This window comes from Atractosteus spatula, chromosome 2 (genome assembly GCF_055471065.1).
Source record: "Atractosteus spatula isolate fAtrSpa1 chromosome 2, fAtrSpa1.hap1, whole genome shotgun sequence".
Classification (NCBI taxonomy): domain Eukaryota; kingdom Metazoa; phylum Chordata; class Actinopteri; order Semionotiformes; family Lepisosteidae; genus Atractosteus; species Atractosteus spatula.
In genome coordinates, this window is record NC_142707.1 from 13,827,239 (window position 1) to 13,841,610 (window position 14,372).

A 14,372-nucleotide genomic window follows, 5' to 3' on the forward strand; every position below is an offset into this window, starting at 1 on the left:
AAATTAGAACATCACATTCTCTGTGTCTTCTCATGTCTATCTCTTTTTTCAGTTTTGTGACATAAACACACAGTTTTTTAACTATCAGAAACTATTTTGATATATTTTTAAATTCGTGCACTAATTATGTTAGACTACAACACATCATTATTCCTTATTTCTGATTTTCTTTAAAATAAATTAAAAAATCAAGTGCCCAACATTAGCTTTGACATGGATGTGTGATACAGGCTATCAATACTCAGTCCTGTCAGTCCTGAATTTTACAATTGCATTTACTTGAAAATATGCTCATCCCTATGTCAGTTCCCAGGGAACAGGCTTAATGAGCAATATTTTAGTGTGCTCCACTCAAAGAATAAACCACTCCACAGATATTTGGGAAAAATAGGAAAACATTTTGAAGGTAAACTTTTTCTTGAATTTTAAACTGTGTATTAAATCTGCAAATGTATATTCATGCTTAAGAACATGATAGTCACTTAAAATATAACTCATACAGTACAACAACATGACCTGTCTCACTGAATTTCTCATTAAATCAAATCATGATATCGCATTTCTTCACATTTCGTCAGTGGCACTCCTCCTCGACCCCATTTTCAAATTTGCAGCTTATCCTTGGTCACCTTTCACTCTGCAGCCTTCTTATCCTCAAAGGGGGGGAAGGGGATGGAAGAGATTCAAGGGAGATGTGAATACGTTTTTGGTTTTGGTTTCTGAGAAGTAATATCCACAGAAATCCATATATTATTGACAAGGTGTCAAGACATTAGTGTTTTTCTGAACTAATCTTATTGTACAGTAACACTAACATAATTTAGTGTGTTCTTCTTCACACACCTGAAGAAGGCTCTGCGGCTGAAACGTTGTGTTTTCTTTCTTCTGTTGTCAGCATGGAATAAACCTATTACTTGTTCCCTAACATGATTTATTTGTTTTACACACTTTTTAAAGAATGATATACAATATACAGAATTATTAGTAATTGTGTTTTAATAATAATTAGAAAACAGATCATTTTATTTTAGGTTTTAATTGTTAAAATATATAATATATAGTGGCTTTAATAACAGATTACATTTAAAAGCAAATAAGCACTTAAAATAAAAAAGGCTAGTAGTGACTTGAATGACTTTTAAAGAATGATTTACAGTTGCATACTGCAAGTGTAACGATGCATTGGTCAGGACCCTATGCAGACGGCATAATCCGGAATTAAGTGAAATGGAAACAACGAGGAACTGGGCAGATTGACAAACAGGGGAGCATGACGACTGTGCACTGGTGCTCGGGGGGGCGTGGCCATGGCGAACAAGTCCAGAGGAGTCCAGGGGGTAATACAGGGTGAAGTCCAAAAGTTCAGAGCCGGGCAATCCAAACGAGAAAAAGACAAGACAAGGTTTAAAAAATGGAACGGAATCCTTGCAGGGAGAGGAAATGAAAATGGGATGACGGGGCCAGGCGCTCTGAGCCCCGGACTCAGCTGGGTCAGGATGCCGATAGGAGGCCTATGCCCTCAAGCTGTGGATGTAGGGTTACTTGGTGGTAGGCGGGCCTTCGGGCGTCCATCTTCCAGTACTAAGCCGGGAGTAGTGAGAGCGCCCGCCTTAAGTAAGGAGGGGCAGGATTGGAGGCAGGTGCACATGATCAACTAAAATGTGAAAGAGCCGGAGCACCCTTCAGAGGAAGGATTACAATCGTGACAGTAAATTGCATTGGAGCTGATACAAGTCTTTATTATATAAAAGTATATAAACGTATATATAAAAGTATGTGGAACAACAATACTGCAATAATTATGACAAAATGTTTTCGATTAATAATATACTGTTTTTGTGTTTTTCACAGTAATTTCACTCAAGCTTTTGCTTGGTGTTTTTTATTCATATCGTTAAATTTTGAACCACCTAGAAATGAAACTATCTTCAGGTCCGTTTGGTTTCACTTCCTCTGCAAGCAACTCTAACATCACTAATACTTATTGTATGTTGTTTATATATACAATATATTTTTCAACTAAACCCATTCCTAAGAAGTATAAATACAAGATGTTTGAAATGTGCCTGCCACTAGGGAGGCCTGGGTTTATATTTCCAGCCAAGTTCATTTGGCACTTTTTTTTTACAAATTGTCCCTTGAAGATAATGAAGACTCTCTAATAATAAAATAAATAATATGTATACTATACTCAGTATCCACACTACTATTAATACATTAGAGTACAGTATAGTAATACAGTAGAGTGTCTCATTTAGAGTTGGTAACAACAACCTATCACAACAACGTAATTGTATTTGATGGAAAGGTTCGTCGCTAGTACAGTATGCATACAGTATGATTAGCGCATGATAACAAGCTAAAAAAATATTGTGTAGTGTTTCACACAGATGTGTTAATTGGCCTTTCTTCATGCTGGCCTACCACCTCTCTGGGAATAGGACCAGGTAACTATCCCAGGGTTCATTTGCATCTGAACGAAAAACTATTAGAGTAAGACATTGTCCAGCTTTTCACTGTTCTAATATAAACATACTTTTATTCACATAACCACTGTTTTATCTATTACAAATTACTTTGACTCAGATATTGTATAAAATTAAATTAAATTTTGTTATTTTGTATTTAATCAATTGCAACTTTGAATCAAATTGTGGTTCAATTTATTTATAATTTCATTCTTTATTAACATTAATTTAATATTTAACATACTGTGATATTTAAAATTATTTCACTAGCAATAACAACACCCAAGAATTAAGTGTACGGAAAGGATTGTGGAGTGTTTAGTTAAAGTTTTGGCTTAACCCACTTGGTTAAGGGGTTACCTCTTGGACAAGGAGGCTAGGACCCTCAAAAAGAATTAAGCGTGACCCCTTACCACCAATACAGAAATATGGAAACACAGAGAAGATGAGAGAAGTGTTTTGCAATGCATGACTTGAACTCTGGGTTATTGCAGCAGTGGCCCAGTGGATGCTCACTTCCAGGAGCTAAGCATTTTATCAAATATGGGCCATGGCTATGGCCTCAAGCTAAAATGATGTAGTTGAGAAAGCATTGCACCGACCCAGAGGTAGCAGTAGCTTGGAACTATCTTCACGAAAGCAGGGAAAGTGAAAATAGAACAGCAGCAGGGGATGACAGGAATGAACACAGGGCCAAATTGGACACTTGGGATAGAGATGCAAACAAGGCAGAACTGTAGAAGAACTGCTAACCAAGCCAGAGGTAGGTTGTCAGACAGACCCAGGGCTGAAAAGATGGCTTCAGTACCAGCAGAAGAGTAGAGGAATTAACCTGGGCTGAATTGGACACCTGGGAATGGATGCAGAAGAGAGCATAAGAGAAAAAGCGAGATTAAATTAAAGAAAAGAATGCAGCATGAGGCTTGAGATTTAAAGGATAGAGTTTAGATAGGATATAAAGAAAACAAGAGAAAGCAAAATCAAGAAAAACAGATACAGACTGAGAAAAATACTCATCTGTACTTTTCCTCATCTGTACTTCTTCCTTGCTTGTTGTTCATAGCAGTCCAAACATAGAAAATGTTTGATGTGGTGTGATGAACACAAGAATAATGTGGGAAGTGAATGCAAAACAAGCGGCATGTTTTACTTTCTTGCATTTTATTTGGAGCACAGTCTAATGAATACAAGGAAAATCTAAGCAGGTCAGCAGGCACTGATAGCTCAGGTTTTGTACCAGACTGGAGTGTAGCATTGCTGGTTACATCATTGGGAAATGTTTAGTTAAGTTTACTGGAAGCCCAGAACTTGTTTATTGTATACCTTTGATAGGTAAAAAGAAGCAATTCTCCTAGATGTGTATCGTGAATGGAACTTTGTGTAAACTTAGAGTTTGGTGATGTTTTGCTATAGTCCATATGATAATGAGAGGAAAGGTTTCAGAATGGATGAAACACGTCACAGAGAGTTTATGTTTGTCCAGAGAAGCCTGATTTTACAGGAGAAATAACAGGATGGTTGTGAAGCTGTCTATCCCGTTCAGATGGGATGGCAATAGCACATCTCAGTCTTTGGAAAGGCACCAAATCTTGAAAAAGACCTGTAGATGAGGCTGGGTGAGGTTAAAAAGTGAGTAACTGAGACGGCAAAGCAGCAGATAAAGCTCTTGCAGGTACACACTGAACATGAGGAACCGCAGATTCCTGGTCGAGATGAAAAACTATTCACTGGAGCAGCAAACAGGAATATGCATTGCAAAGTGTCGAAAAAATGTAGGGAAGAGCAGGGTCATAGCATGGTCCGTGCAAAAAGACGTACGGGAGGAAGAAAAGAGGATTGCATGCAGTAGTTATAGTATTTTAGGAGAGGGAATTACAGATGCAGCCATTCAAAGTGCGCGGCACAGACACGTACCCGAGGTAATTGGCTACGGCCTCGCGCATCGTGACGCACGTTGACGCAAAATACCGCGGTACGTGATTGGTTGACCAACAGACGATTACATTAAATATACATATACATACTGTATACAGTACAGTTTGCATACAGTAATATGTTTATGTTCCTAAATCAATCTCTTTTATGAGCATTTGAAAGGCATGGTGAATCGGAGATTCTCAAAAATTACTGTACTTTGCATGATTGGAAACAAATGCGTGATTGCGAAATGCTGTGGTGTTACTTTTACAAAGACGGTCAATGAAAATAAGAATGTGGACCAGGGCAATACTTTGAGTTTACAGCTTGTCCAAGGTCATTCATTATTAATACTATTAGTAATATCTTCGTTAAAGACTTTGATGGCAACAGCTCAAACATGAGAGGTTGAGCTTTATTAGCTCCACCTTGCGGAAATTCCGGATACTATTATTTTACTTGCGGTACTATATGAGAATTTACGGTAACTCGCGGTAGACTGAGTAAAGTGCACTGCAAAATAATGCGGTATCGCCCGCTTGTTTTGAATGGCTGCATCTGTATGTCACGGGTGATTGCAAATTACAGACATCTGAGTCTGATTGAATTTGGTTATTGTCATTCCACCCAAACGTTGTTGTAAATGCTATTAAAAGGTCAATGTATTTTACATATAATTGATTATATTTATTGTATTATTAGAAAGTCTTTATTATCCCCAAGTAGAAATTTGCTAAAGAAAGTACAACTTGTACATTGGTCAGGAATTGAACCAAGGCCTTCCACGTGGCAGGCAAGAATTGTACCACTGAACCACCAATGCGTTACTCTGATTGGATAACTGATTGTGTCGGAGAAAGGGGGGCATTTGACAATGTAAATCTATAAATGTTTAAGGTGAGAAGACATTGCAATGGATTTGTTCTGTTTTAAAATACCAGTTTATAGTATATACAGTAATGTAAGAATGAAGCCTCTGGACCTTTTGTAAACAACTGTGAGTTACAGTAGTTTCCCACTACAGGCTATTTCACGTGCAGTTGTGTCCTTTGTCACCAAAATAGAACATTAAGCAAACAGAATTTCGGTGTTATCTCATAGTTTGTGTTTTTTTCAGTTTTGTAAAATACTGTAATTGTTAAAATTAGAAGTTCTTTGTGTGTGGACTGGATGTCTATTATCAGTGCTCCCCTGATTTTGTTTTCTTTCAAACCACTGATGATTAAAAACTGCTATTTGTAATTTTTTTTAAATTATTAATAACTATTAATATTAATAACTAAAAATATTTAATAACTATTACCTACTGTGATTGTATTGCATACTTAACAGTGTGATTAGTGCAGGGAAGAATTAATGGGTTAATAAACATTTTATACTTTTCTGATTTGTTTGACAACAAAACGCAACTATGGTGCATTAAGGATTCACTATGCCACCTGGCAGTTTTACAGATTAGTGCAGTCCTGTATCAGATTTTAAAAAAAAGAACTCTGTGACACTGTACGTTAATTATGCCACGGCGCTTGCTGCGGTATACCATGTGACACTTTGCACATTTTAAATGGCTAGCAGCAGTTCAGTGGAAACGTATCTTCTCATTAAGCAACATGAGTGTCCCTAATTGGGAACCCTATATTAAATGCTCACGTGGCTGGTGTGGTGTTCGTCTCAGAACCACACCGAAAGCCTTACAGCTTAGGTGCTAACTCATTTTCAGTAAAGAGAATCATTTTCTCCTTGTCTCTAGCTGGTTCTCTCTTTCCGCTCTTGCATACTTTCCTTGGCTTGATTCCGCACTGGCACTCTGATTCCAAAAGGGAGTCAAGAAAGTGTATGCTGGTGGTTAATAAGCACGGTCAAACCTCATGCATTATCACATTGTGGCGCCCAACTGTGCGGGTAGGAATCATCATACCGGACAGACTTATGCTGCTGGAAGAAGCGGTCCGAACTCTCACTTCATCTGTTTCTGTTCGGCAGAAAGCAAATGCTTTACAACACCAGGCACAGGAGACCCTACAAGCACAACTAGCCGCTTTACAAGAGACAGCCTCAGCGCAAACCCTTTATCTACAGGATCAGCTTACAGCTACCCAAAATCTCTGTCAAAGATGACAGAGATAATTACATCGCCCTCTCAGGAACTGGCTGCCCCCGTTCCAGTACCAGTCCAACCAGCGCACTTTCTACAAAAGATGACTCTTCAGGATGATGTCGAAGCCTACCTGAGAGCTTTTGAGAGAACCACTGAATGCCTTAACTGGGATCCTGACCTATGGGAAACTATCGTGGCTCCTTTCCTCTGTAGGAAGCTCAAAAGGCCTATTACGACCTGGACGGTTCCTCTGAAGCTGACTATAAGACCCACAAAGCCGAAATCCTCACCCAAGAAGCAGTAATGACTCGAATCCAGGCCAAGCGTTTCCAGGCTTGGCGTTATGACCCCAGGAATTCCCTCCAAGCCCTAATTGACTCTGGGAGTGCGCTCTGTTTGGTGTCTTCCAAGGTAGTCACACAGACTGAAGTGGAGGAATAACACTGCTTGTTGGTCATCTGTATTCATGGGGAACAGACGAGCCGTCCGACAGCCCTGTTGAAATTCTGCCTCTGAGGAAAAGGCTACAGAATCCGGGTAGCTGGAATTCTGAAGCTACCATGTCCCCTTATCGTCAGGAGGGATTTTCCCCAGTTTCCATCTTTTATTTCCCTCGCAGCCTTCCACAAAAGGAGATACTGTATAATGCCAAGGAAACCGGGCCAGACTGAACCCAATGCACAGTTAATCTGCGCGGAAGGAAAACGCTCAGGGAAAGGAGTCACCATACAAACCGAACCTAACAGTGATTCTTCCTCCTCCTCCCTCGTTCCAAACCGTTCAAGGACTCTGCAGTCTGTTTCTTCTCACGCTGACCCCTTTGATAACAGGGAAATGGGTCTCCTAACCACCCACTTCCACCGCAATCAGAGCAAAGACCCTACCCTGAGTCATGCACAAGAACATTTCATAGAGCTGAATGGACACCCTGTGGAAGGGTGGACTCGGCTTCCCAACTCCTATATTATAAAAAATGCTCTCTTATATCAGTTAAATGGGAAAAAGGGAGTAAAGAAAGTGTACACCGGTGGTTAAAAAGCACAGTCAAACCTCATGCATTGTCACAGAAGCAAGAAGTCTTTTGATTCTAAAATTACACACATGCACAAATATTATCTGCAATGCAGGTTAAACGGAAAAACTAAAATGACTGTGTTCATCTATGCCCTTTTTCAAGAGTAGGCTCATCATTCTTCCGATGGCACTCTGCAATAGCACCATGTATTTTGTGTCATTTCTTACACTGAGTGAGTACATTAACTTTATTCATGCTAAAAATGATTTCAATTCCAAACCTTTACATTTTAAGATAATGTTTATAAATGTTTATGTTCTTCTGTTAAAGTTATAACTGGGGTTGAAGTGAGACCAAGTTGTTCCGGTAAGTGATTAATTTTGGTGTTTGTGTAGTTTTCCTTTAAAGTATTACATTTATCCATTTCATGTTGTAAGTAATCATTAGTTAAAATATTTTTTGTGAGTTTCTTTTTTTGAGTAAATATGCTTATTTATTATTGAGAAATTTTACTCATAGGCACAATACATTTCAAATTGTCCTAAATTATTTCTAATACAAAACAAATAAAGTTTCTCTATATTTAACAACAAATGTATTTCATAATATAAATTTGAAATTAGATCATAGAGCATTATCATGAATATATGTACCGGTATTGGCAGATTTCATATAATTATTCAATAAAATACACTATGTTATTTTCAATTTTGACATGAGATCTAAATTCTGAACTGCAGTAAAATGAAAAAAGGAATGTACGAAGTTCCTGAAATTACATTATTAACTTACTTAAAGAAATGGCTTAATCTATATTGAATTAACTGAAAACATTCGACAGTGAGTTCATACCATTTCACACTATTCTGTTTCAGATTAAAACCTTACAAATTGTTGTGGAAGAAGTGGAAGTTTTCATCTGCATTAGCCAAGTACTCAGTCTACATCAGAATAGCTAATGATTGGCAACAACTTTTTAAATGGTTTAAGTGAAGGACTTGAAAGACCAAGCTTGCTATACATTAGGAACTGTATACAGTATATACAGTAGAATACATAATCATTACTCTTTTAATTATTTTACCATGAAATTATATTAATGCTGACCTTAAGATCAATTACTGGGACTATTATTCTCTGTTTGTCCTCTTTATTTTCTCCCCATATTTTATTTCCACATATTTTTTTACAAGATTATTAAAAGAAAACTTTACTTGTTTGTTTCAAACTCAGACCCACTTGAAAGTCCTGTTCTTAAAGTGGAACCAGAACACATCAATGTGGAGGACTTTGTCATACTCCGCTGTGAAGCTGAGAGAGGAGAACAATGTCATTTCTACATTGACCAGAGCCCAGAGCCTTTCAGAACAGTCCCGAACAGGTTTAACATTTGTCAGTTCAGTGTGTCTGGGAAGGAGCTGCTTGGAAACAGAGCTCATGTATATAAAACTGAAGTCTTTCTGAGCTGTGCTGCTGAAATAGTCGTGGAAAACCAAAGAGTTATTTTAAAGCGGAGTCAGGTCAAGAAACTAGAGGTTGTTAGTGAGTATTTTATATTCAAGTTTTTATTATTATCAATTATTTTATAAGAGTATGATGTTTATGTTTGGTAGAATTATACTTCCTGTTAGTACAAATTATTTATTCACTGCAAATTGCCATGGGACAACTTTAACGGTAATTCTGTAGGACCTTTGGCATTATTTCTGTTTCATGTTTTTCATTTATAGGCAATAAAAAACAGGCAAACAGACAGGATTTTTGTAAACAATTTTGAAGTGGTGCTGACCATATAAACATTGTTGATATTGAATCCGATTGTCCAAAAAATATTTATTGTTTCATGTACTGTAGGTAATGTAAAATTCTTCTGTATTTCCTTTCTTCCATCTCTTGCTGTACTTGGAAAATGTCTGTTTTGAACAACAATACTGTATAAATATATTATTTTAATGTTTGGGCTATCCCTTACTTTATGATATTCAGTACTTAATAATTGAATCAAACATATTTTCATTTATTTTAAATGGTAAAGGCTAGGACCTTTCAAGGAAATATTAATTATATTTAAATATTGAATCACTGTTCAAAATGTCATCAAAATATCAATCATCATGTTTAAAATCAGGTTGAAAAAGGACACAAAATGTCATTATAATATTACATATTTTGAAATGATAATGATAAATTTGATGTTGGATGTTTTTTCTTTACCGAAAAACTGACTGTGTTTTGTTAATGTACGTTTCTTCTTTTTCTAATTAATTTCTTCTACCTTTGCTTGATTTCTTGTCCCTCAAACTCCCATTTTTTCCCCTTAGTCAACTTTGGACAACTTCGTTTATATGTGAACCAGAAGCAAATTAGCACAGAAGAAAAGGTCAGGCTTCGCTGTGAAGCTGACAAAGGAACATACTGCCATTTCTATATGGGTCAAAGTAAAGTCCCTTTCCGTTCTGAGCCATACAGGAGCGTCTGTCTGCTCACTGTGTCTGGAAGAGAACTCCTGGAAGGAACAGGTAGCAAAACTGAGACTGAAGTTTCTCTGAGCTGTGCCATTGAACTGGTTATAGAGAAACAAAGTTTTACTTCACATCTAAGTGAGAACATCAGAATCAAGGTGGAGGGTAAGAGTCATGTCATGCATTGTTAAAACATCTTTTAAAAACCTAAACACACACTTTTTTATACTTTGCTTGTTTTTAATTATTTTATTTAGTCTAATAATTTATCTACTATAATCATTCATAATTTGAATGATTTAAAAGCTCCAATTAAAAATACAAGTTAAATGTATTTTCATAATGGAAATACAGTATGTGTTATATTTTTAGGGAACAAAATTCAGACTAAGGCAAATACAAAAAAATATTAAATTACCATAGGGAGAACAGGTGAAACATTGGTTAAGATATTAAATAATTGGTTCAGAGATTATGGACTTTGTGTATCTCTAATTAATTTAACATTTTGACAAGAAATCCACTGTTTTTAATTCCAATCAAGTTCAAGTTCATAACAAAACATAACAAAACATTTTGACTGTTCTACAGGACTGAATGTGAGTGACATACCTGCAACTACTTGTGAGTAAAAGTGTTAGACAAATTTATGTCTACATTATAATAACAAATTTAACATAATACATTTTAAAGTATAGTATTCATGACAAATCCCATATTGATTGCAATTCAAAGATTCCAGATTTGTTCACTTTAATGGAAATGACAATTCTGTAAAGTTTTTTATACACTAAGAGTTTATTTTCCTATCGTGTTCTTTTGTTCCAGCTGTTAGAAATACAGATGTCTTCACATCTGGATCAAGTAGGTTTCAGGATGATGTTATGCCCTCATCTGTCTGTTACTTAAAGCTTGTTTACAATGTTAACTGTTTAATCACAATTAATAAGGACACTGTTCTGTTATACAAAGAAAATGAAAACTCACATGTAATGAGATAGTAATATGACAGTAACCATCTTAAATAAACTGCATCATGATTTTGCAGAATATTCATGTTCCTGTCTGTATAATCTTTATTCTTCAGAATGTCCAGTTACAAGTGATGTGACCTGTTGTGAGGTTCATTAATAAATCATCCACTCTCTGGTAAACCCATACTGTGGCTTTGCTACTGTGATAAAGTGGTTTATGACAATACATTTCTTAATTTTTTATATATTTATTCTTTTTGAAGATGTTACAGCATCACCTTCTGCCACAGCTGGACTTGGTGAGTCTTTTACATCTGAAAGCTGCATCAAAAACATTAATTTTGACATTAGACATTTGTCTATTCTGTCCACTGTGGTTTATGTTACAAAAAAAGTCATAGAGAGTCAGAGATTATCAACATATATGATGTCTCCTCACGGTTCACTGTTAAATACTAAACTTTAACAATTATCATTAAGCTAATTCTTCTCCTTTTTTTTTTCTTCAGGTCAACATCTCAATTTCATCTTGCCAGCTGCTGTTGTGTTTTTTTTACTGATGTCAGCAGTGGTTCTGGGCTTCCTCATCCTCAAACACAGTGCGTTGGCCTTTTATTACATCAACAGCAGTCTGGGGATTATAATACTGCAGGATCAGTATTTTATTTTAATTTTTGTTTTGTTTAAACAGAGGTTTGGGAGGAGGTCAAGTTCTCACACTTCCAATTCCATAAATACAGTATATGAACTCCCTGGCTTAGTGCGGTGCTGTGTGCATCTTTTCTAGCACCCCACCTTCCACCCCTGGTTATCCTGGCTTATCCTTTGTAAGTGAGGGGGAATGTCCGTGCATTGATCTCCTACCTGCACCGTCATTTCCTCAGAACAAGTACCCTTCTCTTTTATATCCATCGGCTTGTTCCATCATTAGAATTTGACTGCACTATGTACGGTATACTGTATTTATTGTATATTCAATTCTGTATTAAGAGAACATGCAAGCAGTTGTTGAAAATTAGTCTCTTGACAAACATGTTCAATCAGTTATCACTTTCCATTTAATCTGTTTAAATTAAATTAAGTATCAGCAAGAAGTTATTCATTACCAGAGCATCAGGTTGCTTCTTCAGGGTTATTGCAGAATCTTCCACCTCTGTTAGAATCCCAGTCCATCAATCAAACCCTACACCGGCATTCCTCCAAAACCTTGCATTTCCAAACTGTCCTGATCAAACTGAAAAAGCTTCAGCATCAAAAGCTCAATCACTAAATAACTCTGTACCAGTGTTATGGAGTTCTGTTGGTCTTTTTTGTGGGTCTTGTCAGTTTTGACCTCAAGGCCAGGCTGCCTTTTCCTCGGTCATGTAAGTTATGCCAACTTTTAATACTCAGTCCTTCCCAATTTGACCGAAAGTCTGAAATATCAGCTTTGTGCTAACTTAAATTGACCTAGATTAACCAATCTGCTTGGTTGAAGGAAATGTTGCCTGGATAGACTTATAGAATGTGAAAATAGAATAGAAACAGATAGACTTGAGCAATAGATGTAAAATGCTGCAGACTGGTAAAAGGGTATTACTCCAAATATAAACTCCACTGAATATCATCAAGGAGAATTGAGAATTTTTGCTGGCTAAAAGTCTGTACTTAGGAAGATTCCATAGGCTGTATAGAATATATGCTTGGTAGGTTGCACATATTGAAAAAAGGAGGTTCCTTGTGTGAGATGGAGTCACTTTCTCTCCCTTTTTCAGAGAGACACAAACAGGACAGTGAAAAGTGAGTATGTGAAGTCATCTCCTTCAATTGCAATGCACGGACTGCTGTCTCAATAGATTCTTACAACTTAACCCATTTTGTATTGATTTGAAATAAAATTGTATCTAAAAGGCATTTTTAGTTCATAAAAACTCATGAAAACTGTATGTTAAGTCTTATATTATACATTATACATAATATTTCACATAGACATGCCTTTTTGTTGGTGCTGGGTCAAGAAGTACAGAAGTACATTGTATTGTGCATCCATCTGTAAATCTTAATGTTATGGTGCTTCTCATCTATAGTGGTTTTGAACAACACAGAAACAACAATCCAGAGACTACTGTCTGTAAGTACAGCATGTATGAACAGAAAATTGTCCTTTGAATGTCATTTTAATTTTTTGCTTGTTTTTACTTAAAAACAAATACTGCTTCAAAATCCGTTTTTCTCACTTTTCAACAGATGCCACTGTGAATAAAGAACAACCACAGATTGCAATGGTAAAGAGTTCAAATAGAACATATGCATAATATGCAAAATATATATTAATATGCTATATTTTAAAGTTAACAGTTCCAAAGTGTTTGACAATGGAGTGGTTGGAAAGGGAGTACATCTTTTATACTGCATTTTAGCTATGGGTGTTAATTTTAAAAATACCTGTTATATCATGAGTGCTATTCATGACCAGTGTGACAATTGAAATCTCTGAGATTTCTTTCTCTCTGCTCATCTCCCACAGCGGCTGGACGACGCAGACGCTGATGTATGCTATGCCACTGTGAAGCAAGCTGAACGCCCCAATAAATCACCACCTCTGCTTCAGTTCAGTCAAAAATGTGAATATGCCACTGTGATAATGCACTGAGAGGGAGAGAGAGAGAGAGAGAGAGAGTGTAACCTAAACACATAATCATAATCAAAGAGTAATGGACAATTAATGTGAGCAGGAAAAGGAATTTCATTTATTATTTCATTTAGAATTGGACTAATTCTTATACTCAAACTTAATTAAACCAAACAAATTATTTCCCAAAGCCTAAAGTGTGCAAGACAAATCAATATCAAGCTAAGCTCTTTTCTCCCCTCTTATGGTATTGTATGGAACTCTGCTTAGGTGTTTGCAAGTGCCCATCACATATAAGAAAGTCTTTCTGCAATTAGGCAATTAAAATGTACCCCGATCAAGATTACTCTGTTTGATGTTGTCAGTATTATAGAAGACATTTAATGGTGACGTTTATACAGTACATCAGTTGCACAGGAATAAGGCATTACAGATGACATATAATTTCATTTAGTACTGGAGTCCATACGAATTTCTTAGGGTAAGATGACTTCCTTTACAGCTTGAGCTTCAGAACTGCATGTTCTCATGACCGTTACGAAATGTGAAACAAGACCACAGAGCTTCATACTGTATATATGCAATGTGGCTTGACGTGTTTCAGTGTTTCAGTAGCTGGTATATGTCAAATTTCAGGCCTCCCAAAATAAAAGTTATTCATGTGGTTTTATATATGGATGAAGTACACAGTTTTTTCATCTTCTCTTTCTTAATTTTTAATGTTTGTATTCATATCTAAGGTGCTTTTCTGCCACTGATCCCTCAGGCAAACCAATTGTTGAGATTTTCTTAGAGATGTTATAGCCTCTTGCATGTATGTATTAATT

The 14,372-nt window shown here is 36.5% G+C and overlaps 1 protein-coding gene across 1 annotated transcript; it reads left to right on the plus strand.

Moving 5' to 3' along the window:
• The first annotated feature begins 7,128 nt into the window (after nucleotides 1-7,128).
• Nucleotides 7,129-13,566, plus strand: LOC148839331 (uncharacterized). The gene is made up of 10 exons (XM_088935728.1): nucleotides 7,129-7,510; nucleotides 7,829-7,864; nucleotides 8,732-9,040; nucleotides 9,820-10,125; nucleotides 11,198-11,233; nucleotides 11,444-11,533; nucleotides 12,689-12,713; nucleotides 13,001-13,044; nucleotides 13,161-13,198; nucleotides 13,441-13,566. Exons 1-10 carry the CDS (start codon nucleotides 7,129-7,131, stop codon nucleotides 13,564-13,566), a joined length of 1,392 nt encoding a protein of 463 aa, XP_088791854.1.
• The last annotated feature ends 806 nt before the right edge of the window (nucleotides 13,567-14,372 follow it).